Source organism: Setaria italica, chromosome III (assembly GCF_000263155.2).
Source record: "Setaria italica strain Yugu1 chromosome III, Setaria_italica_v2.0, whole genome shotgun sequence".
Lineage (NCBI taxonomy): Eukaryota > Viridiplantae > Streptophyta > Magnoliopsida > Poales > Poaceae > Setaria > Setaria italica.
This window is the reverse complement of record NC_028452.1, coordinates 38,792,823-38,814,725: the sequence shown is the minus strand read 5'-3', so window position 1 is coordinate 38,814,725 and position 21,903 is coordinate 38,792,823. Positions and strand designations below refer to the sequence as shown.

Below are 21,903 nucleotides of genomic sequence, written 5' to 3'. Positions count from 1 at the left end.
GGTGTACAACCTACCAAACTTCTCAAATATATCACAAAGCACTTACAAATGCTACAAGTGAGATAATGCACAAACAGGTAGATCCTAAAGAGCAATTGCATCACCATCAGGAGGATATTATGATATAAGCAAAAAAACAAAGCAAGTTGTCAAGTTTTGCAGTTTATAAAAGTATCGCTACATGAGCAAGCACCTAGTCATGAATCACTCAAGCAAGAAGTAAATTAGGCCATCAAAGCTCATACAAGAAAGATACATTCTCAACAAGAGATCATTGCAAACACCCACATATGCATCACAAGTCATTTTAAGGCTTGTTGAAACCATGTGCCTACTTCTTCTGATAGACAACATGTAACAAGTAAGCAAGCAAGGATATCAACATTAAGTACAATAACTTGATCAATTACTGAATTTTTTTTATCATCATTTTTCATCATTCACATTAAAAAAGTTACATGAAGTGCCTTTGCGATACAAAGAAGCCATGCTTCCCCAAGGAATGCATCATGGGCTAAACATTTGCAATGATACCTAGATCTTTGATCCAATTGAAAAGAATATGAATTCCAAGCAAAAGCTAAACATGGAACTAGCATTCAAGCAAAAGCAATGCATAAACAAGTAGCTAGTCATGGGTCATAAGCATTTCAGAATTCATTATTCAAGATTAACATTTGCTTCACAAAAGTATTTAGCTCAACATAGTTATATGACAATATCATCAAGAGCATATGCTGCACATTGCTACATAATCACCAACCAATGCACTAGCTCACAAATAGCATAAGGAAATGCTAAGGATATATAGGAGAAGTTCATCTAGTGTAAAGTGTACAAGGTGCAATATGGTACAAATGCAATGCGATGCTAAAAAAAGATGGGGTTTGACTCAAATCAAGAAAGCTCATGAGGGTCAAACCAATCTAGGAAAAGCTCCATGGAAAAAGGAGAACCGCCAAGGATCCCAATTGAGTACCATAGAAAAGATACCAATTGAAGGATCAAAAATTGATATCACTTGAAAAAATGAAATCCAATTGAAAGATCAAATGTGATACCAATTAAAAGATTAAAAGCGGATATCAAAAACCAACGCAAGTCCTTGGTCCAAACTCCCTCTTGAATGAAGCCGAACTCCCCCTCAACCAAAGACACCTAGCAAAGAAAAGCTAGAAAAAGAAGGGGCAAAAGAAAACTCTAACTCCGATAAAAAAGAAGAGAAAATGCAACCCGAAGACAAGGGAAGCCCAAAATTAAGATAAATCTCAATTCATGTCACACAATTTAATGATGATACCAATGAGAGGAATTAAAACATTGCAACATGATTCTACATTTATGAATAAAATATTGGGAAAGCAAACATGTCAACAAGGTGCAAAGGATTATATAAAGATACTAAGCTAAAATGATTCCAAATGAACAATATGCCATACCCAATACAAAGACTAAACTAAAGCATGGTACGATGTTCATGTGGATGATCCACCAAAATATATTAAAAAGCTAGCATGACAAGATATACATGAAGATCACACATGCTAACATGAAAAGGTGGCTAGCCTACCATGGTATCTTCACAGCATGATACAAGTATAGAACATGCAAAAGAGTCCACAAGTGAGTAGAATACACGAAAGGAAAAAACTCACTATACAAGTGTACATCCAAACGGTGTGGAGAACCATCAAGTCTCGATCACCTGAAGCAAAAGATCAAGTCCTTTCAAGCTCATGTTCTCCACCCGCATCCCCGTACCTACATATGAGGGGACAAAGAAGACCGAGTCTTGGATCCCAAAGGGTTAGCAAGTATATACTTGGGAATCCAAAACTTAGTCACATGAATAAAAGATGCACTCAACTTATCATGTGAGTTAGCATGATGCAAACGCCGGTTCAAATGTGATGATTTTGAAACACCCTTGGAAACATGCCTCAAAGGAGCAACTCAGAAGAACGAGTGCTGCCACTAGCAAAAAGGCAATGATCCCCCGAGGTCTTAAGAGAAGAACCAACACAAGCACCATGAGAACCATGTCGTGGACCAACATTAGAAGAACTAGAAGCATGTCCATGAGCATGATCTAACTCACTAGAAAAGGAGTCGTAAAACCCTTCAATGAAATGCGACTTCGTACTAGGCTCACAAGTGCTGATGCCATGAGACGGGCTATGATAGCCAAAGGCCTAGAAGCACGAGTTCGCCGCATTTGTCTTGCATGATGATAACAAAAGCTCTCTTGATGCCCATCTTTCTCACAATAAGAACAATGGTAGAAAGGCCTATTTAGAGGCATGGTCCAAAGACTCACGCTCAACACAAGAAGCCAAATCCGATTAAGAAGAAGCAATTTTGGAAACACTAACATTGGAGTGACAAAAATTACGAGAATCAAAAGACTTAGCACTAAGACTCTTGCATCTTGTGGCCAAAACCTCATTTTCTTATTTAAGGCGATCACAAGTACGACACGGAGCATTTCTCAAATTATCCATCTCCTTTTCAATGCACTTAGCATATGTGGTACGTAAGAGTTCATTTTCTTTCACAAGGTTGGCACTCATCTCATTGTGCTCAACCAACTGGGTGCTCATATCATCGCACATTTGCTTCAAAGTCAAAACTTCACTTTCCAATTCAATGCATGATGTGCAAATAAGATCGCATGAAGAAACATCATCATTCACATCAAGCAAAGCATCATGATTATCACAAGAAGTAAGGCAAGCATCATCATCAAGAACCAAAGAGCACATGCTACAAGGCATAGACTTCATTTCACAAATTTCAGCCTTAGCATGCTCAAGTTGTTCAACATATATGGTGTGAGTCAACTTTAATTCATTAATTTCAGTAGGCAAAGACACACATGAAACACATGGTAAAGAAGCATTCGACTTCAACAAAGAGATTTCATCTCTAGCTTTATCAAGATCATTATTTAAAGCAACACATGAATTACATGGTAGAGAGGCATTAGATTTCAATATTTCATTTTTAGATTTTAAAGCATTATAACCAATTGAGAGCTCATCAAGTAATCTCTTACGAGATTCAAGTTGCTTGTCACCAAGATAAACATCTCTTTTCAGTTTCTCATTTTCAATGTGCAAAACATCACAAGATTTGCATGGTAGAGGTAAGATAGACTTGCATGAAGTTGAAGCATTCACATTATCAAGTCTAGACATGTCCAAATTTTTCTTAAGCTTAGCAATCGTCTCGCCATGAGCACAAAGGCGAGTGAACAAACCAATTATACCTTGGAAGAGTTTACCTCTACTCATCTTGTGAAGCTTGCATCGGAGATCATCTTCTTGAGGCATCTCATCCATCAAAAGATGCATCAATGCCATCATTTCATCATCCTTGTTTAGCTCATCCCGCTTCGTTCTCCACTTGTGGCTATCCTTGGATGTGACCACACCACCTAGGGACAAAGAACCAATAGAAGAAGAGCTTGATGCCATAACTCAAAGCACCAGTTAGGATTAGCCAAAAACAAGCTCAAATCATGAAAACCAAATTTGCAAGCAAAAGCGCTCTTTACCTTGTTGCCCTGTGGATCACAAAGCCTATTGAGAATAGCGGAAGCAAGGAGTACAAACAAGTGTTGGAAGAAGAATTTTGAAAACCAACACCTTAGTTCGGAAAACTCTGGAAAAAACTTCGGAAAATTCTGGATTTTTGGAAATTTCTGGAAAAACCTTGGAAAATTCTGGAACTTCGGAAATTTCCGAAATATTCTGGAATTCCAAAATTAGCCTTCATGAGGAAGGTGGTAAAAATCCAAAACTCGATCAAACAACCTCCAAAAATCACGGAATTTGAACCATAGACTCACAACAACATACCAAAGGTATTCCTAAAGTTTCAAGTTGAAAATATCATGAATTGGTCACAAGATTCCATGGATTTGGAGAAGGGCACAAGAAGGGGATTTTCGGGAAATCTCAAAATCCAAGGTGCTCGTGCATGGATTTGCTAGAGGATCATCCTAGATGTTCTTGCACATTTCCTAGCACCAATTTGCACCAAGAAAAACACCCCAAAATGCTGCTAGTCGTGAGATCCAAAAATTCACCCAAAAATGCTCTGAAAATAGGGAAAAAGATAAATTTCATATTCAAAGAGGATGGAATAAGATGGCATGAAATTGATCTTTGGATTACTTCACCATGTCCGGTTACAAGCCAATCCTAAGCACAAACAAATCTAGGATGGCAAAAAGATCAAGACAAAGATCCCTCCTCTCTCCCTCTATCCCTCTACCAAAGGCTCTCACAAACAAATAAGAAGCCCACCACTAAAACAACCAAAAGGATGGCTACCCCAATCAGCCATCTCTCATGTATTTAGGCATATGGAAAATGTCCAGAATGCCCTTACATGAAGCGCACAACTCAAATACCCTCCAGGGGTAAAATTGTCCAACTTTTTCCCCGTACATCGGACGGACCCGGTACCTTCACAACTTCGCTTCGTCTCAACGCAAGCTTCCCAATGGTGCCACACATCCTCCGACTCGACACCGTCCAGCTACACCAGACTCGTCCCCCAGTTTTGAGACCAAACCGGTCAAACCCTCTTGCACACCCTGCAGGCATGACTCATCCCCAGTTTTAAGGCCAAACCAGTCAAACCCTCTGGCACGCCCCGCAAGGCGTGATTCAACCCTGGTTTTGAGGTCAAACTGGTCAAACCCTATTGCACGTCGCGCACGACGTGACTCACCGATGTTGATGCATGTCCGGCCTCCACCAAGCCTTCAACGCCTCCAAGTCTTTCGCTCCCGGCTCCCGGGCCGCCTACTCGACTCGCCTCCATCCCGCTTGACTCGACCGACACCGTCTCCATCCCGTCCGTGTACTCTTGCTCTTCTGTGCACCATGTGGATTGCCCATGGCTCCGCCCGGACTCCTTGGGTCCCTCGGTCCAAGCCTACTCGTGTCCACCCTTCACAGCCCTAGTACATCAGCATGAACCTTTCACTTGACCTTCACATCATGCCGTCGACCACCATGTCACATCCTACACCTGCACATCACAAGCCAAGAGACAGAACACACAAGATATGTTTTATACAAACACCACAATACAACTCACATAACTGACACCTCCGGTTAGCCGTTAGCATAATCAAGTGCATATGAAATATGGACTCAACCGGTAAAGCCTCAAATCATCTAGTCAATCACTCATCACAAATAGACCAAGGCACATGTCAACTTGATCTTTCAGAAGTACAAGCCAAATTGGATGATTTGCACAAATCCCACCTAGAAGTGCATGCCTAATGGAATCGAGCCCAATTGAGGAAGGCCATGGATCACCTAATGGGCCATGTGTGCTTTCATAGCCCAACAAATGGTCCTTAGGTGTCCACATTCAATGAATCATGGGATAAAGAGACTTAAGCACGAAGAAATTGAAGTTTTGGAAAGTTATACACGAGATCAATTCAATCCTAGGGATATTCGCGCAGCCCAAAATAGCCTGATCTTTCGGTGTAGATTCGGAGACATAAACAACCTCTAATGATGAAGGTTTGACTACCAAAGTTGTAGCCACCATTGAGAGATTCAATTTGAACATATGGAAAGGATAATTTGGATCATGGAGCTAGGAGATATGGCCCCCGAAATACATGCTACACAAAGAAGTCCGAAATCTAATTTGGATGATGGAGTTAGATTTTACGGAAATCAAGTTTGGTTAACTCCCAAGCAGCTCATGCAAAAGGAAGGTGGAGCACGCCCCAATGCTCCCTAAGTGTATAAATATGACCCCTAGGTGTCCTTAAGGGAGCATCCATCCACCAGAACTCGATGAAACCAAGGGCATTCACCAGAGGGAGCTGAACGCCGCTGCAAGTCTTCGAAGTTGTCTAGGAGATGGCTTAGGCCGACCCTAGCTTCCATGGCCTCCCTACACGGTTGTGCCATGGTGGAGTTCAGGAGCTAGTCGTGATCGTCAGTGGTATGCACTCGGAGGTGATGATCTAAATACAACTATTATATGAGCAATATTCTTCATATCATCCGATCTGTTAGTGAATCAATGACTCCTTTTATGCTCTTCTATCTGTCATGAATGTGCTTATTTTCTTATTCTAATACATGATTAGACTACATATCATGCTTTATGTAATCATGGTGATTAGATCTAGTATGTTGATCCTTCTTGATAGTTACACATGTTCACCTGTGTTCGTGCCCTTAAACTACCTGTGCCGATAGAGAGGATCGTGATAGGATCTGGCTTGTGTAAGGTGGGGGTTTTCGGGAGGTTGACCCGAGGTAGCAGTTTAAAGATTGCTTTGGATGAATGCATCTTGTGCTTGCTTATTATCTAGAACTATAACTAGAAGATGATAGACTCTTGTTGCCCCTGGTGGTGTCATCCTATATATATATATATATATATATATATATATATATCTGTGGATGCGATCAACCTGCATTCTCATGATGATTCATCTTTACATCAAGGTTACCCTTCATATGCAATCTATGCTTTATGATAGGATTAGATCTATTGAGATAGATAGAAAACCCTAGTTAGTTCACTGCCGGTCCACGAATTGATAAACCTTGGATGGAAAAATCTAAGGGAAAAGCTACGATGATCCATGCGCTTCCGGTTCACAAATTGGAGCACTAACTGCCATCAACACAACATAACCAAAGTGACACTTGCAGATTACTTCATCGGTAAAATGTTTAGAAACATAAGGCAAAACTATGGTACTTTCACTCTAAGTACCATTAGCTACAAAAATATAAGAGCACCATCCCACCTCTGAACCATCTACTTAATTAGCCTTGCCACCAAGCATCAATCTTGTGACAACAACAAATAAAGCAAGCAGCACATGCGCGAGTTTGACATTGTGCCTATAATTCTCAATTGACTTCAGCTCGGCAGTAGCCTTCTGAAGTTGTTGCCGCACCATCTCGTGCTCATTCCTAATCTCTCTAAGCTCACTATTAGTTGCCAATTCTTCCTCCCACTTCTTTGCATCATCTTCAATTTGCACCTTCTTCTTCATGAGCTTCACCAGAACACCAAAGGCCCTATCACCCATTCTGGATTAACCCACATCATGTAACTACATTGCTATTTTCATCATGCAAATTAAACACCCTTTACAAATCGCCGTTGATAACAGTAACATGAAACCACGGAACCAAAATCTCTGTGAAGCAGTTAGCCATTACCTTTGGGCAGCAAGCAAACGGACAGCCAAAGTTGAAAAAGATCCAAGAATACTTCACCACAGCTCTCAAACGGGTAGTGTTGCATGAAGATGTCTCAGAGCAGTAGCTACCAACAAAAGAAGGTGATGGAATACTCGGATGCTTTAAAAAAATCATTGTAACTTGAAATCAATGTTTAGTTTTGTACTTCATAATCTATACCCTATGGACTTCTAACACCAATCAGAATGCAAACCTAAGGGTAGGATGAAATCGGAATCTACTACCTTCAACCCAAATCCCCAATTCCAGAAATCCCCTTCCCTCTAAGGAAAGGGGAAAGTAGCTACTATTCGAAGACAACTACATTTACCTTTCTTCATGGAAATCATAATTCTCATGACTTGGAGTATTTGGACAACCAGAAATGACTGGACCTTCAATAATTCGGCTCCGACGATCAGGGACGTCATAAGGAAATTTGTTTCAGAATTTCGTCTGGTAGCCCTTCATAGGGCTAGGACCCATTTGCAACTCCTTATGTTAGACTGGGTAGACACTTTGTAACTTGTTGTTTGAACTCCTTTTTCTCCCTTTCTTCCCTTTGTTTTAGTCTTTTGTCTATTTTGCTTCGGTTTTGTTTTGTACTTGTTTATCTCTTTAATATATTCAGTAGGGGTCACCCTCCTATTCCTTCAAAAAAAAAAAAGAAAGGGGAAAGTAGCAGCACAAAATAGGGGATTGACCTGACCGGAGCTCCTACCCCCCTTCACTGCTAGGATGCGCCATTCCCGCTGCCCGTTGTAGATCTGCGCATCGACTTCTAGGCTCAAGTTTTTGCCACAACTAACATGAGCGTGCTGGCAGTCCCTTGCAGTGTACGCCATTACAGATATACCCATTGGCCGTTGCTCTAGCCTACAACTGGGAAGTGGATCATACTTATTAGAATATATAGGAGCTGCCTTTTTAGAAACCATAAACTACATCATATCTAAGTGGAAGTGCTAACTTGTCAGAATGAAGAGGTCACAGGTTTGACACCTGCTATGGAAACACTTACCTTTTTATTTTCTTTATTTTTTTTATATCAGAGTGACTTGTAGGACCTGCTAGATTTTATGACGAATTGAAATACCTTATTTCTCAACTCGTGCTTGCATGGACCCCCCTCAGTTTATGATATTTTTGCACACCTTATTTTTCAACAAATGCTTACATGTGGGACCCTGGTTGGTTATGACGTTTTCGCGGACCTTATATCGTCACAAAATTACCATGTAACAGCGAGTGACGTTTTCTTTCTGGCTTGGTTAGCAACTTTTATGACATTCCATAACTTTATCACTAAATTTCTCGGATGTAAAATTTTATGATATTTTTAGCTAGAAACATCATAAATTTATGACGAGAACAAATGTATGATAAAATTTTCATCATAGATCGGTACATTTCTTGTACTGTTGGCTGCCAACGATTGCCAAGTAAATATCTTTCCTTGGCTGCCAACGACTGCCAAGGTAACCTATATCCTAACCTATATCCTTCGTGTTGGAATGTTTTCTTGGCACATTGAAAATTTTGATGTTGCCCTAATTTACTTGGCAGCCAAACCACCAAGTATATACTCCTTGGCGGCCAGCTACCAAGGAAACTGAATTTGCTTGGCTCTGTATACTTGGCTGGTCTTGCTTGGCACCTTGGCGGTTTTAGTACTTTCCTTGGCGGATTTTGACCGCCAAGGCAATTCTGAAGTATGGTATAGTGAATATCTTCTACTCCCCAAGGCAGTACCGTCCCTGGTTGATCAAATTCTAATATAAGTGGATTAGTGTGACAAGAAGGCATTCAACAGTTTATACTAATTTAATCCATCTAGTAGCCGCCTGCCATTCTTTTTTTCCGGCATCGATCTGTCCAAATATATACTCCCAGAGATCAGATCACCTTTGGAAATTACAAAAGGCATAATAGCATCTTGGTTCTTATAATGGAGGAATATTATGCCTATGCTAAAAGAACAGGACAATCATCTTTAGGTATACATATGTTAACTCAATACCGAATCATATCGGCAAATACAATATCACAAGCACCCATTGAAGATGTTCACTTTGTATTTTTCAACTTGCTGAGGATGAACCCTAACCAACCTCGTGGGCCTGATAAGTTCGGTATGTCCGGCGTTGAAATTTTACAGAATGGACTAATTGCATGTTTCTTTCTTTTATATGCGCAAAACTTTAGCTGTGTGTGTTGAAACCATAAACTAGTTCCAAATCTCTACTACTATTCCTGCCTCCCCAAGGCAATTCCCTCCCTGACTGATCGAGTTCTAATCTACTCTAAGTGGGTTTGTGTGTGACCACAAGGCCTTAAATGATTGTATACTTGTTTAATCCATCGTGTTAGCCGCCGGCCACTCCTTTTCCAGCATCGATCAGTCCAGACACATAGATCTGAGCACCTTTGGAACACTTAATCTAGGAATCCTCCATCTTGTATTCTTGTTGTCTACGTGATACTGATATACCTATAACTGCGGAATACTTATATAGTGCCTCGTATACAGTTAGTGGTGCCAATCCTGACAACCCGAACAAGCAAGCAACAATCTTCTCGAGTCCTTGAGTTCTTGAGTCAATACAACTTGTTATGGCCAGCGAGAGGAGAGTACTTCAGATAGCCCCAACGATACCCGTCAGGAACGTGCAGGCTCTTGCGGCTTCCAGCGCTGATGAGCTAACGGCTGAGACACTCGACCGGTACATCAGGCCAGGCATCGACCAGGATGCAGTCCTTGAAGAGCACTCCGACGAGCTTCCAGTGGTTGACCTTGGAAGACTGCTGAACCCAGAGTCTTGGGAAGAGGAGGCTGCAAAGCTAAGGTTTGCTTGTGAGGAGTGGGGTTTCTTTCAGGTATGTTACTGAAGAATCAAAATCATTGTCAATGGGGCACCGTTGTTTTCATTAGATAGCTGGTGGCAAAATGATCATCTATCCAGCATATAGATCCAGAAAACAGAAATAAATTCTACTTGCTCTGATATTGTTTGTATTTTTTAATTCTCCTAATTAATAAACTAGTTATTGTGCTACCTTCTTACTGGTTCCTTAGCTATTTTTTTTCAAGATCATGAATACATGGTTTTGTTTTATATTGTATTTATCATCGTCATGATATAGTTGTCAAAAACTGAGAAAACAGCAATCAATTGCTATGAAATTACTTATCCTGTCTTCCTGACGGATCGGAGCTTTACTTTACTTAATCAAGAATGTTCAACTATTTGTCGCAATTTACAGGTTCTAAATCATGGAGTGCCAGAAGAGGTCATCGTGAACATAAAGCGTGATATTCAGGAGTTTTTTAATCTGCCGCTTGAAGTGAAGAATGCTTACGCACAACGCCCAGGTGATCTTCAGGGTTACGGTCAAGCATATGTTTTTTCTGAAGATCAAAAGCTTGACTGGGCAGACATGCTTGGCATTCTTACACAGCCTCCTGAGGCCCGTGATACGAAACTTTGGCCTGCTCAACCTCTTACTTTCAGGTCAGCATAAAAAGCACGCATAGTGATTAGGATGTTTAGTTATTTGATCTTATAAGCATGGGGTATTTAGCTTAGGAGAAAGCCAAATCGACATTGACTGATTATTTCTGAACTCGGTATATGTGGAAATAAGTACTACACAATAACATAAGTGGTATATATTATGTCAGGAAATCTGTTGAAGATTACTCTGCTGAATTGAAGAAAATTGCTCATTCTATTGCAAGCATCATTGCAAAAATGCTAAATATTAAGCCTGAACTGATGGATGACAAATATGCGGTGCAAGTTCTGAGGATGAATTACTACCCTCCATGCATGTCAATGCCGGAAAAGGTTTTGGGATTCTCTCCGCACTCAGATGGATCTTTTTTTACCATCCTTAAAGAAGTTAATTCAGTCAATGGACTTCAAATAAGAAGGCACGGTGCATGGATCCCAGTGAAACCACACCCTAAAGCGTTTTTGGTGAATGTGGGGGACCTCCTTGAGGTACGAATATGCCAAGAGAAACAACTTACGATTAACACACATTATCATGCATTTCTAAACATGGTTCAATAATCATAAATATGATCTAACAAGATTCATTGTGCTTGATTTCTACAAAGAAAAAAGTAACTCGTAATATTTTTTATATATAAGCTTTTATCCGGTCTAATCTTGTTTGTACTTCAAAGTAGATTGACATGGTCTCTACGCATGTTTGAACATACTTTTAAACAATTTAAAATGGCGGCAGGTTAATGTGGCACCGGGAAAAACCTTTTGAAATTAATATTGAGGTTATTGTAAATCCAAATTAGTAGTCATCTGCCAATGAACAACACAGTGACTAGAGAAATGTTTCTGATATAGGCCACTTAGATTCGGTTCATGATGCAGATTCAACCTATAGTTGTCCATTCGGGCCACCTGGCCCGGTCCGGTACGGGCCCAACAAGGCCCATTAATTTTCTTGCCATGCAGGGCTAGCCCACGGGCCACACCGACAGCCCAAGCACGGGCCCGCAAGGCCTTTTTCATGTCGGCCCAGCCTGAAAAGCACGGCCGGCTTCGGGGCACCGCAAGGCACGGCCGACCCTCACGGCCTGCTGCCTGTGCGCCATTGCAGGCTGGAGCCACCGGCTCCTCCTGCGCGCAGCCGGCCCCTTGCCGCCGCCGCCGCTGGGCCCCTCGCTTCCGCTGCTGCTGGCTCCTCACCGCCGCCGGCCCCTCGTGCCACCGCTGCTGCTTCCTGCAGCCACTCCTGCAGGGCCCCTTGGTGCCGCCAGCCCCCCGCGCCACCGTTGCCACTTCCCGCAGCCGGCCCCCTTGTCGCTGCCGCTGCCGGGCCCCTCAGCGCCGCCGACCCCCTGTGCTGCCGCAGCCGCCGCTACCCGCAGTCACCGGAGAGGAAGGGGATTGGAGGTGCACATGAGAGGTGTGTGCCGGCCGCCGGAGGGAGAGGATTCGAGGGAGGCATAGCCCAGAGAGGAGGATGGCAGGGAGTGGCTATAGCAGGGGGTGGTTTGGTGGACGGGAGGAGATTGAGTATGCAACAGGCGAGTGAGCAAGAGGGAGGCGGCGATGGGGGAGATCAGGAGGAGGAACGAGAGAAGGCAATGGTTAGCAGGCCGGGATGGGTGACCTGGTGTTGGCCTGTTGGGCCATCAGGAAGATAACGGGCCGACTACGAGCCGGCCTCTAAAAATCGTGCCAGGTCGGGCCGCCTGTCGTGCCGGGGTGGTGGCCCACGCTTGGCACGCTGTACTGGGCTGGGCCAGCACGGGTCCGAAGAACTTCATGCTAGATCAGGCTACGTTCGGGCCAAAAAAAAGGCTCCGTGCTGGGCTAACAGGGCGTGAGCTGCATGGATATCTATAATTCAACCCATGCATAGTTCTCTATATAGTATACCCTTGTGCTATTGATATTTTCTCATTTTACTGCAGATCATGACAAATGGAAAGTACAAGAGTATTGAGCATAGGGTCACTATTGATGCTCATATGGAACGATTATCTGTATCAGCATTCATCAATCCAAAGTTTGATGATGTAGTTTCACCGGTTTTGGGCTCTACAACTGAAGAGGTGTTGTACAAGACAGTCAGTGTGGAAGATTATATGAAGCATTATATGTCAAACAAACTCGATGGGAAGAAAGCCTTGGATCATGCGAAAGTTTCTAATGTGAACTATTGATTTATTTCGGGTGCACAAAAATGATATAAAAATTGGGCCAGTGTCAGCCTTCGGTTTTCCGTTCACTGAATAAGTGAAGCGTGCCTGTGTAGCAAACAGATCAAGAATACGCTGATATGTGTGTACTTTCTTTCCTTTTTTAAGTGATGTTGGAAGTAATGTAGACAAGTGTTAGTTGACACTTCTAGTCTTCTACTCTCTCAGTTGTGTAAGCATAGGCCAGTGAACAACGTTACTCATAACAGTAATCTTTGTTTTGTAGTGGTACGAATTACGGAGGTTAGCTGTGTGCTGTCGCATAGGCCTAAGATGTCTCTATTTTAAAAAAATAATTTTGAAAATATTTTTTTTGGTTTTGGACATTCACTACAAGGATGGGCCGATTAGTGACGAATCGAAGTACATCGTAAACGCGTTTTTCATCATAAACTGTGATTTATGATACTCGTGTAATGAACACCATTCGTCACTAATTGAGCATCGTAAATCATGATTAGTGGCATTTCTTATTTTAGTGCATCACTAAGTTTAATGTGTCAGAGGCGAAAATGATATCCCTTGCAAACACCTTTGGATGTCAAATTGGGTCCATATCCTTCACCTACCTCGGTTTCCCGATGGGAACAACCAAGCCGAGGATTGAAGATTTTTCTCCAATAATGAACACGATAGACAGAAAACTATCGGCGTGCTCATCACTACTATCGTATTCTGGCAGACTGGAAATGGTAAAGTCGGTGTTGTCATCCTCAGCTACTTATGTCATGTGCACTCTCAAGCTTCCTCTAGGTGTCATAAACAACATTGACAGAGCAAGAAAACAATGCATTTGAGAGGGAACTCCCCCAGTAACAAGGGTGGTAACCTTGCGGCTTGGCCAATGGTCCTAAAACCCAAAGACAAAGGAGGCCTGTGGATTATCAATCTGAGATTACAGAATGATGCTCTTTTGCTCAAAGATATTCCCAAGTTTAATGCAAAGATGGACATCCCATGGGTGCAGTTAATCTGTTCAAATACTATACAAACGAAGCCCCCCACGGCTAGGGAAGTTGGATCTTTGTAGTGGAAAGATGTCCTACGGCTTTGCATATCTAAAAAAGTGAAAATAATATACAATTTGAAATGGTGGGAGTAAGTGTGAACCCTATGAGGCCTTCGGTTGGTGTCCTCCTCTGGGCAAGTCCCCCTTCCGGTCACATCTCCAAATGATCTTGGTTTCTTTTTCCCCAAGTCCTGCTTTCCCAAAACCGCTTATTTGGCTGACAATAAGTTAACAGTCCTCGAGCATGCGGTGGTTATTATAGTTGATGGACTACATACATGTGCATGTGCGTGCAGTGATTCGGCTCACTAACTGGCACTGGCCTACCATGATAATCAAGCATACAAGTACATGCAAGTGAAGGCTTCATGACGGAATCGCTGACAGAAACTGCTACAAGTAAACCTTCACAATGCTTATGGTGCTCAGACCACCATACATGTTGCAGTCCAAGTTTTAAGTCGTGCTTCAAGTAATAGTCAGGCTGTTCTTATAAGAAAATAAAGAATGCAGATAGAAGGGCATGCCAACTTTGTGTACTATACTACTATCAACGTCAGCTGAGCTTCGACACGTTCAGCTCCTGCTATCATTGGTGCTGTGTGCCCTTTTCCTCATGGCACGAAGCATATATGATGTAGAGTCCGTGACTGTAACCATTCATTTAGTGGCATGATCTGATCCGTGACTTTAACAATACATGGCACGATCTGACCACCAACACCAGACTTGTTTATATCTAAGCCGAAGCACAAGCACCAGATAATGCTTTTCAATGAACGGCATCAGGAAGATTAATGGTGGTTAATAAGCTCATTCATCCTCCATTTGTCTGATTAACCCATCAAAGCAGGATTTACTAGAGCGAGTGGACCTATAGGATCTGGCAGCATTGGGTCGATTCTCTACTCCCTCAATCCCAAATTGTAGATTGTTTTAGCATTTTAGATTTGTAGATTTTACTATACACTTAGATACACGCTATGTTTATACATAACAACAGTTAGGAATTTAGAAAAGTCAAAACAACCTATAATTTGGGATAGAGGGAGTACTTTCTTGCTGTCCCCTTCAGGCTTCAGGCTTCAGTTGTAGTGTTTATTTTTCTTCATCAAATTCCAACTTATCGGTTGAAACAGAAAAAAATGCATTGCTCGGAGATACATCAGGGGCGTGTTTTTCCTCAGAATTGTCAAGCTGCCATGGCTATACCATCCTTTAGGCAACACAGGACTGATGACGGGGTGGGGCACAAAGTGAACTTGTTGTCTAAAATGATTGGAAGATCCGGCCGAAGAAGGTGATAGCCCTGTTCATTCGTTCCCATGGTTGATCCTTCCCAGTAAAACGCGGCATGTTCGAATGATGATCACTTTTACGCGAGAAAGGGAGTCCACCCTCTAAGCCTAAGTATTCCTAAATGACCGATAGCGTACGAGTACCGCGAGGGAAAGGTGAAAAGAACCCCAATCGGGAAGTGCAATAGAGAACCTGAGATCCGATGTGAACAATCAGTCGAAGGAGCGGAGCACGGGTGCACTCACCCTAACGGCATACCTTTCGCATGATGGGTCAACGAGGAAATGGGAACAGTGGCTTAAGCTATTAGGTGTAGGCGCTTTCCAGAAGTGGAAGATTTACGTTCTTCCTATATAACCTGAAACCGATCAATCCAGACATGAGAAGATTGAAAAGAGCTCTAACAGGCCTTGGATGAATGAACCCACATATGTGGCAAAATACGGGGATGACTTGTGGCTAGGGGTGAAAGGCCAACCAAGATCATATATAGCTGGTTTTCCGCATAATCTATTTCAGTAGACCGTATGATGTCGATGGCCCGAGGTAGAGCACTCTATGGACAAGGGTGGCCCCCATTTCGCTTTAGCAACCTAGGGAAACTCTAAATACAGGCCATAAGCATTAGTACCGACAGACTGATTGGGTGCTAAGATCCAAGTCGAGAGGAAAACAGCCCAGATCACTCATTGGAAAAGGAAGTGATCGAGCGATGACGACCAGGAGGTGGGCTTGGAAGTAGCCATCCTTTGAAGAAAGCGTAATAGCTCACTGGTCTAGCTCCATAGCAATAAAAATATCTCAGGGCTCAAGTGATTCACCAAAGCGACGAGACCTTGAAAGGTGCTTTTTCAAGTGTCAGTAGCGGGGCATTATGTCAATTGGGGAAGGTTTTTGGTGACAAGACCTGAAGATATCATAAGTGAGAATGCTAACATGAGTAACGAGAAATCCTATGGAAAACACAATCGCCTACCGGTGGAAGGTTTTCTGCGTTCAGTCAATCTACGCAGAGCGAATCGGTCCCTAAGGAACCCCAAAAGGGCTGCCGTCCGATGGGTACACGAAAGTGATGAATTTGTTTTGACTACTGAACCATGCTTGGATTGTAGGAGCAAATTGGATGATCGAGCTGACGGTTTTTAAAACCCCTCTTCCCCTACACTCTCCTTTCCTTAATATTCACCGTCGAGTCATCAAAGTTGTCAACTAATTCAGAGGGGCTTGGCTGGCCCGGTCGCCCTACGCTACTGGCACTTCAAAAGGCGAAGCTCTCATCTTTGGCGACCAACAAACAGAGGGCTAAAATCATTAGTGTTGAAGTAAGGGATGAGCGCGAAGGCCATGCGCTCATACATTTTCTTGCTTCGTCGCGCGTTAGTACAATAATGCGCAGCCATTTTCTTGCTGGTCGGACACGGATCGACTCTCTAGGAAGACTCTGAAGTGGGCGAACACTCGGCTTAGCGGCGAACATGCTGGCTCCAGCTCCGCGCACCTGCTGACACCATTCGAAGAACGTTTATGTGCGAACCGAAGTCATCTTGCCAAACTCCTTCCTTTCTCATTCTAGTCCTCGCCTTTTTCATCCTTTGTATGGGCCTTTAGTCTTTTGATTAGAGTAGAGGTCGCTTGAGAGCAGAGTGTACCACCCTACCATTGTCGCGAGGATCTTAGTAGTCGGTCATAACTGCTCTCGGATAAAAATGAAGCACGAGCTTCTGCCGTACGCAATTTTGAAATTTAGGTCTTCTACTTATGTCAACTTCTTATGTAATTGTAGAGCAGCCGCAAACACTACAAGAGCAGAGGGAAGAACCAGTTGTACTGATATCTCGTTTGCTCAAATATGAATAGCGATGCATCAGAAATTTATTCTCAAACATGCACACCTACCTTGCTCGCTATATAGTACTCAAATTAGACAAATTTGCTTTAGGACAAACTCAAACTCATATATATCTCGTTTGTGATGGATCGGCAGGGACGGCCAGGGGGAGCCATGGCCCACCCTGATGTTTGATTGACTCCATTGTTAATTTTTTTTTGGATGCAAACATGGTTAAAAATACTACTTAGCTCTCTTTCCATTTAGGTTTTGTTCTTTGCCCCTTGATAGAAAATCTCTGGCTTCGTCCCTGCAGAGGGGGTATAACAAAGTAATACATGTTTCTGCTTTCTTGTGATAAAACACTAGGCCAAAGACAAACTGTCTCTGGCGTAGTGAAAGGCAATGATAACCATCCACATGCTAAAGAGATCGCATTGCAGATTCGGACTTATGGTTTGTAATGCCTTCTACCTAAGAAACGGCAAAGAACATGATCCTGTACAGACAACTCATCTGTGTTGGCCATTGACTCTTATCCCTGCCAGTTTTTGAGCGGACAGTATAGAAAGCACATGGATAGTCACGGGTACCAGTGCTAGCTGTGCAGCTCACAGAGACGTGAGCATCCATGCTGAGTTATATAACAAGACAGCATGGATAGCCAGATGAAAAAAATGGAATTAGACTTAAAGACAAACATCAAGCTACCAACACGGTCATAGGTTGCAAATGACAAGAAATGCATTTCCGCAGGAAATATGCACATGTTCTGTATCCATGCTTCAATGTAACAATCATGTCTTTTATTCGTTATGTTGGTCTATTATTTGGTCATCTAAACAACTTTAAATCAATGAAATTTCAACTACGAAAGATCTGGTGGAAAGGAGCACTTCCAAAATCAACCCCTGGATGCTTCTCAGATTTTGAAATTAAATTATCAACTGGCACGACAGGTTCTGCCGTGGTGGACCGTCATAGACATGGTATCTCCATGGGGAATGAGTGGTGTTAGGAACACTACTGGAAAACTGGTCTTGTCTCAATATCCATGCATTTGCGTACCAGCAGCACGCGCACCATAGCTGAGGTTCTACATCTATGGTGCTCTGTGTCTGAGATGGGTCAAGTGGTAGTACCAGGAAGAAGCACTGCTGTGATGCGTCTGCGTGCCGCAGAAGAAGTTTTCTTCCATAGCTTGTGCTATACCGACACGTGGGCACCGGCCCTTGACTATGTAGTAGTTCTGCCGCAAGCAAGAGCGGCCACACGTGCATTCTGAGCAGCTTGCTAGTAACTCGCTCTTTATAGTATGGATTTAAACAAGTGGTGCACTTTGGTGGTTGCTATATTAAAGAGTAGAGTAGTAGGCCACGGCCAGCATCTATCTACCTGTGCCTTGTTAGAATATCTAGATAGGTCTTATTCAATTGTAATTGGTTCAAACTCTGGTTGTCATCTTTGGATCGTTCGGCTACTTAGAGATAGGCTTTGTAAAGCATCCGAATCACATATGATGACAGCGTCATGTATATCTCTTAGCTATTGCCTCCTATATAAACACGCATCCGTGGTAGATCAAGATAGGCAACCACGTTACCTCAAATTCTTACATGCCTCTCTTCCATGCTTGCCATTAGAAATCCAGCATTTATAAATCAGCTAGAGGAACGATTATTGGTCCGATCTCCGTCGTAAATTATATTCATTTTTACTAATTTTTAAGAGGACGTCTAGGGATAAAGCATCACATAAGCATGCCTGTGAATGAGCTGCATCAAGAACATTTGGTCTAATGCAGTAATGCTAATGCTCCATTATGTGACCTTGATTCACTAGTAGAGAACTCACCTTCCATGCGCCCCCTTTTATCCTGGTTTAAAGTTGGCCTGGGAGAAAAGGGGGCGTGCCACGGTAGGCTGGAATAGGGCGGAGCTTTACTCTTGGTTGGTATTTGCAATAGGGACTAAAGACCCCCCTTTTGTCCCGGTTGTAACGGTCAGGTTCCAGGCGTCGACGGCGCACCCCTTTTGTCCTGGTTGGAACCTCCAACCGGGACAAAAGCGCCACCCTTTTTCCCGGTTGGAATTACCAACCGGGACAAAAAGTTTAGTCCTGGTTGGTAATTCCAACAGGGATAAAAAGGTTGTGCTTTTGTCCCAGTTGGTGTTTCCAACCGGGAGTAAACTTCAATTGGGACATAAGGTGTTTCTTTTTATGGTTGGAAGTTTAAACCGGGATAAAAACTCATCCCCCATTAAATCCCAAGACAGAGGCCTTTCTTCCTCCTCCAGCCCGAGCCAGTCCACTCCACAAAGACAGAGAGCTTCACCTACTCTCCATGGCACTGAAGCAAGCCTAGGGGAGGTGCTGCCCAAATTTTTTCCTCATTTCTGTGGGGATTTCACTCATCCAAAGTGTTGTGAAGGTTAGCTACTTCATCCTCTTGTTATGCTTTGTTTTATGCTTTAGAGAGGGAGAAAAATGAGTTTGTTTCTTAGAAAGAGGGAGAATGAAGCTATACATGTTTTTGAGCTAGAATGTGATGGATAGTTTGCTTGTTATATACGATTTGTATTAGTTAAAATAACTTAATGTGTAGAATGGAGATGGATAGTTTATTTGCGAGAATGTGAAGTAGAAAATGGAGAGGATTTTGAGCTAGAATGTGGGGGAGCTTGGAAAGTAAATTTGAGGTAGAGTGGAGAGGATTTCAATATTAATTATGAGGGAAAAATTAGTATGTCATATGTGTCATATATAGTATGTATCCTTGCAGCGGTTTAAGAATGATGCTACCCTTGTCTAGACAGTTTATCTTGTCAAATTCAATATGGTTTTTCAAATCCGTACTTGTTGAACTTGCATACCGTGTTCATCTCGGTGAGCATGTTCTCCGCCGAGCGGCAACGGACGTTAAGGAGCAGCTCTGATTTTACGAGGAAGAGCGGCAACGGACATCGTGGAATACCGTGTCCCCTTCCTCGTAGAATCAGAGCTCTTCCAATGCGAAGTACGGTGCTGCCCGGTGGAGAAATGCTCTCCGAGATGATCACGGTCTTCAGGTTCAACAAGTTCTGTAGTGCTAAGGTATGAATTTTTGTACATAGAGATGGCTTCTGCTGCTGGAGGTAGTGGCGATGATGGGGGCGATCGTCATTCATCTCGTAGCAAGAGGAAAACCATAGTTGGCCCTCATGATAAGCCGAAGAAAATGAGCACGTGGGAGAAAGCAATGCTTCATTATTTGCAAAAATGTCATGAAAATGCTGTTGCGACGGGTCAGGAACCTCTTTTTGCTGGTCATTATCCTCCACCGCCAGTCTCGGGTGTTTCATGTCCACTTAGTACTACCGTTGCAAGAGGCACAAATAAACCACAGGATGAGTCTGGGTTAGCGGAACTTTCGTCTTCGCCACCCAAGGATGCTTAAAGTCCTCCTAGATAATACTCAGTGGATGGTTTGCCGTAGTGTATCATGTTGTTTGGATCCGAAATTTAAATATGTGTATTTCTATCTATATCTAAACTTTTAGCATCATTTGCACTACAAAGTTTGACATGCTTTCAATCGTGAATAGCATGTAGGTAAGTCGTAAAGCGTATCAAATAACCATCAATAGGCACGTAAAGATGAATTTTGATGCGAAATGGAAATGACACACTTATTCGCAACAAGAGAACCTAATATTTGTAATCATTGAAGGATGAAGAAATAATATATTTGAATTGGTAAAAAAAACTACCATATAACCTAATATTTATAATGTTGGCAAGATATTAGAGATCGGCATGCTAAAAATCACATTAAAATTAATTGTGTACAAAAGAAATAAAAAAGGAAAAAATGAGTAATACATTTTCATGTGTAATCCATTTTCATGTGTAATACGATCCAGATGGACCGGCAATGGATGTATAATATGGACAGATGGAGCAAGGTGTTTATTGATGACTTGCATTATTTTCTTGAAGTGGCCAACGCGAACAAAGCAGAGAACGTGATCATATGTTGTCCATGCTTCCAATGCAGTAACAAGAAGAACTATTCACAGGCTTTCTGAGGGACTATTCATAGCCACTTCTTTAAATACGGTTTCATGACTAACTATTTGGTTTGGACCAAGCACGGCAAAAGAGGGGTTGTAATGGAAGATGGCGAAGAGGAGGACGATGACAACATTTTGAAGAAAAGAAAAGAAGTTCACAAATCTGAAGGCTCATGACTGCTACATGTTGATGACCCAGTTGCTTCCGGTTGCACTGAGGGGTGTTCTACCAGAGAATGTCTGATTGTCGCTCGTAAAGCTATGCGTGTTTGTCAATGCGATTTTGCAAAAGGCAATCGATCCATCGAAACTAGCAAAGCTACATAACAGTGTGGTGCAATGTCTTATCAGCTTTGAGTTGGTATTTCCATCATCCTTCTTCAATATGATGATGCACCTCCTAGTTCACCTAGTAAAACAGATTGATATTCTCGGACCAGTATACCTGCACAATATGTGGCCTTTCGAGAGGTTCATGTCAGTCTAAAAAACTATGTTCTTAATCGTGCCCATCCAGAAGGAACCATCGCCAAGGGATATGGAACAGAGGAGGTAATCGAGTTTTGTGTTGATTTTATTATCTCAATTGACTCGATTGGGGTTCCAACTTCACGACACGAGGGGAGGCTGCAGGGAATGGGCACTCTTGGAAGGAAATCAAGTTTGAGCAATGATACTGATTTGTTCGACAAGGCACACTACACTATTCTGCAACAGTCATGCTTTGTGGCTCC

General features: G+C 42.5%; 1 protein-coding gene across 1 annotated transcript; it reads left to right on the top strand.

Moving 5' to 3' along the window:
- Positions 1 to 9,803: 9,803 nt before the first annotated feature.
- On the top strand, positions 9,804 to 13,156 carry LOC101786571 (S-norcoclaurine synthase 1). Its single transcript, XM_012844560.2, has 4 exons — positions 9,804 to 10,124; positions 10,512 to 10,759; positions 10,930 to 11,251; positions 12,694 to 13,156. Exons 1-4 carry the CDS (start codon positions 9,861 to 9,863, stop codon positions 12,943 to 12,945), a joined length of 1,086 nt encoding a protein of 361 aa, XP_012700014.1. The 5' UTR covers positions 9,804 to 9,860; the 3' UTR covers positions 12,946 to 13,156.
- Positions 13,157 to 21,903: the final 8,747 nt, after the last annotated feature.

What these genes read in the sequence shown, in the direction of transcription:
- LOC101786571 (XM_012844560.2), top strand. Translation starts at nt 9,861, where the DNA reads ATGGCCAGCGAGAGGAGAGTACTTCAGATAGCCCCAACGATACCCGTC. An exon ending in GCTCAACCTCTTACTTTCAG is followed by an intron (nt 10,760 to 10,929) that starts GTCAGCATAAAA and finishes ATATTATGTCAG; the next exon opens with GAAATCTGTTGAAGATTACT. An exon ending in ATGTGGGGGACCTCCTTGAG is followed by an intron (nt 11,252 to 12,693) that starts GTACGAATATGC and finishes ATTTTACTGCAG; the next exon opens with ATCATGACAAATGGAAAGTA.